Source organism: Penaeus monodon, chromosome 3, assembly GCF_015228065.2.
Source record: "Penaeus monodon isolate SGIC_2016 chromosome 3, NSTDA_Pmon_1, whole genome shotgun sequence".
Classification (NCBI taxonomy): domain Eukaryota; kingdom Metazoa; phylum Arthropoda; class Malacostraca; order Decapoda; family Penaeidae; genus Penaeus; species Penaeus monodon.
This window is the reverse complement of record NC_051388.1, coordinates 18719464-18723700: the sequence shown is the minus strand read 5'-3', so window position 1 is coordinate 18723700 and position 4237 is coordinate 18719464. Positions and strand designations below refer to the sequence as shown.

The window sequence follows — 4237 nt, the reverse complement described above, 5'->3', positions numbered from 1 at the left end:
TTTAATATTTATATAAATTAATTAAAAATATTACATTATAATATATTTATTATTATATTTATATATAATATATATATTATATGTATATGTATATTATAGTATATAATATTATGTATATATTATGATATATGTATATATATTATATTATGTATATATGTATATATATATGTATTGTAATGTTATGTAATTTTATGTATGTACTGATAGCGTTTTGCGTGAAAAAAAGAATCATAAAAAAAAAAGTAAAAAGATTATACACAATGTAACATTCATAATTAAGGAGACGCATTGATGAAGAAAGGAGGTTCACAGGTGGACTGTTAGACATATATGAATAAACGTACTGACAGCTTGATAAATGATTAGATATAAAAAAGCGATTGATAAATGACTGAATTCGAAAATCTAGATAATAGGCTGACATGCACGGAAGAAGAGAATTATACGGGGAAATAAAAAGGAATTACAGAAGCAGCAGATAACAACAAGAATTTTCAAAGGCAAGCACGCACACCAAAAAATTTAGCTTTTTCATCCAAAGGAGCAAAACACTAAATAAACGTTAAAAACCTTTCCAAATGCTTTGGAAGTTTAAGCCACACCCACCTCATGGGCAACACTATTCACGCCGAAGCAACGTTTACAAATATGACGTGACGGAAAACACATTCAAGATAATTTTTAATTCCAAGTATAATTCGAATGCAAGTGAAAACGGACACACGTTTTTCTGTAAATGCAGTTTTTTCATAATAAAATTGGAAAAAACTGAAAAGTTTTTTTTCTTTCCCATTTTTCACTCCTCTTGCCATGAGCGTTGGCCTTGATGCAAAGTCTGGCGTTGTTTTGCCAGCATCGGATGTCGCAAGAGCTGAGTCGTGCATTCAGATCATGAAATATTTATTTGTGCAAAGAAAACATCACTCTTTTATTGATGAAAAAATACAAATGTCTTAAAAATATGCTGAGACATATTTTTTCTGTCTCTCTTCCAATACGCACTTAATACGTCAGGCAGTGCGCATCAGTAAGAGAGTGTTTGTCTCAACGCAGTTGAGTGGAGTCCCTCTTAACCCGGATAAACTCCGTCATGATTCTCATCAAATGCATTAAATGGTTAAGCTGACTATTGACGTTAAGCTCAGGCTTGACTTATAGCTTTACCATAAAAATGACAAACGTGATTAATTCTCTCTGATCTCCACATTTTTGTTCTTTATTTAAGAGAGAGAGAAAAAAAGAAAAGCACGCATTTGTGTGATAAGAAAACGGATAACTAAAAATCATTGCGTCGTCCAGGAAAGTAGGGCGTTAGTCAGTCCACAAATGCCTTTTATCTTTGAGGTCAATACATAAATCAACCAATTATTAATATGCAGTATAGATGAATACCCGTGTTCATGGACACACATGTGATGTATCGTTCCCTGTATGCAATAGAACAAGGGCAAACAGAATTTTAGGAAGAAGATGGCATTTGCTGTGGAAAACGGAAATGAGTGTTGCACTGGTAAACATTTAGTCGTATTAACAAATCATTACCAGAAATGGTACCCTCGCGGTGGGTGATAGTTGTAAAGAATAAAGAAAAAAAATCATTAATATTAGTTATCAGTGATATTAGTGGGAGATTTATGATTCAAATCACGACTTCCGCGAGAACAGATAGCGTATGTAATATACTCTGACACAGATTAAATGTAAGAGATAAATCTGAAAAGCATAGTTTGTGCAATACAATTGAATTAAACATATATACACTTTGGAAATATTCTGAAATAAAACAATTACATAATCCGCATCACGACTTAAAATCATTAATACAAAATAACAATGTATTATTAACATTATTGAAACAGGCTAGAGGATATATTAATAACATCAAAAATTAATCATCGTGATCATAAAGCAACTTTGAAGCTGAATGTATCAACTAGCATTACTAGAGTTACATATGGAGAAAATACTAAATCGACCATAAATACACGATCCGTAATGAAATCCAAAAACTAATACCGCGTTCTTCTAGCAGAGGAAAACACGTGACCTGAGGCGTCTGGGTAATAGTAATATTTCTAAAAGGAACGTGTTGGAAGGTTCATAAGGTAATTTAGTATAGAATTTTACTGTTGTGGGTGTACTGATACAGTAAGCGTAAACAGGGTTAACAAAAATGTTTTAATACAAGTAAATCCGGAGATAATTCTAATAATAACTCATACCGCTGATAATAACAATCTTCTCGTGAAACACCGCGCAGGACAATCCTAACCATTTCATCTTGGCGTGACCCCCTCCGACGGCCTGACCCGGCGTGTTCCCCACCCCCAGGGGACGCCGGAGCATAGAAGCCCCGGACCCAAATCAAAGTTAGCGCCGCGCGTTCACGTGTCCGGGCGGGGCATTGTGGGTCGCGGGGCGGATCGACCGACGGGAGGCCCGGGCGGCGAGCGAGCGAGCGGCCACGGGAGGAGCTCGAGCGTCGGCGGCGAGGCGGAGGAGGTTCTCCACAAGGCTTCCCTGCGTGGCTTTTTCCTTGCTTTCTGGGTCCGACTCTCAACGCCTGCAACATGTCGGCGCATGACCAGATGCGTGCGATGCTGGACCAGCTGATGGGGACGTCCAGAAATGGTTAGTAGAGAGGCGATACGTGTTAGAACGGAGAATGGCATTCTTTTTTGTGTGTGATTTTGGTAGAAAGTGATGATGATGGTGGCGCTGTGGGACGACAATGGCGAGGATTAACCACCACGCAGCTCTGTTCCTTTTTCTGGAGATTTCAGCTTCCTTTCTTTGGAACTCGTGATTTGAGAGATGTACAGTAATCACTTAAAAGATGGTACGGCGAGATATATAAATGAAATATGGCCGGGAGTCGCATAAAGACGAGACAATACGAGACTGCCATTATAAAGGTGACGAGGCTAAATCGGACCACCATTTAGTTCTCTCTCTCTCTCTCTCCCTTTCTCTCCCTCCCTCTCTTCTTTTAGTTATTTGGATTGCAGTATTGAAGCAGCTCTGTTGTATTTTGTTCATGGTCAAGAATTTATTCACTCTACTATTGCGTCAACTTTTTTTTGTGATCTCACATGTGACAACCGAGATCAAACTATGCTTTGAAACATGCCTATGGGTTATTTTGGTGGGATGATGATAGGTTATTTAGAATTTATTAAGACGAAATGTTTTTTTGGTAGATGTTTATGGAACATATTTGATTAGGTATATCTTCAGTTGCAAGGATAGGTCTTGTAGATGATTGTAGCTTTGTTTGGATGCCTGTTGTAAAAGAATTTCAAGGAGTTTGGACTGCTGATTCCAAGTCTGTTAGATAAAATATTCTCCTAACTTTAATGTTTTTTATTAGACTGTACAGATTAATTAAAAATGGGGGGGAGGGGGAAATAAGTGTGGTTAAATGAGTCTCTTTAGGGAACACAGATTGTGGCCTGTGTACCTGTTGGTACTCTGGCAAAGACCAACAAACTTCAATCTTGGACATTATGACAAAATAGCTTTTCTTAGATATTTATTGTCAAATTATAATCAATCCAAGTAGATACCTGAATGTGTTGGGTGTTTGTTGGCCTTTGCTAGAGCAGTGGCACGCATGCAGATTGGGATTGTTCAACACAGTACCACTATAGACTGTTAGCTTTCCATTATGAATTAATGGAAGTTTTAGGTGGGTTTAGATAGAACATAGCCAGTATTATTACAACTAAATAAAACTTAATTTGAAAGCAGTTTAGTGTTAGCAACATGTTATCTCTTTGCTTGGACTGGTTCTGTATTTGTCAATAACTTGCTAGGAAGGACCGCAAGTACCATCTTGCCAGAATCCACATGGTTGAGATGCGTATTCCTTTAGCAGAGTGTGAAGAACAGAAGCCACAACATTCCTAGACTTGGAAGTGAGAGTTAACCCAAAGTCGCCAGGTGGTTTCCCAAAATGAAAGCCCTCTCCCAGGTTGTATTTGTAGTGGCATGGGCCCCGCAGCTGGGAAATCATGTCGGCACCATAGCATGTGCGGCGTGAGTACTCATGCCTTGGAAAACAGGACCGGTGCACCATGGCATATATAGACATGCTGCCCGAAATATAATCCAGGCTTGCCATAGCATAAATTTACAAGCCACCAGGTGGGAAAGGGTTAAGGTTTGGTAGTCCATTCTAGCAATGTCATGGCCTCGGTAATTGACGAGTGGTAAATGAACCACCATGTATGTTTTG

At 38.2% G+C, this 4237-nt stretch overlaps 1 protein-coding gene across 1 annotated transcript in view; it reads left to right on the top strand.

Annotated features, from left to right (window-relative positions):
- Window positions 1–2419: 2419 nt before the first annotated feature.
- LOC119592965 (putative RNA-binding protein Luc7-like 1) overlaps window positions 2420–4237 on the top strand; it is a 24325-nt gene continuing 22507 nt past the window's right edge. Inside the window, exon 1 of the mRNA XM_037941855.1 lies at window positions 2420–2631. Coding sequence (XP_037797783.1) covers window positions 2571–2631 — 61 coding nt within the window. The 5' untranslated portion in view covers window positions 2420–2570. The remainder of the gene's footprint in view (window positions 2632–4237) is intronic.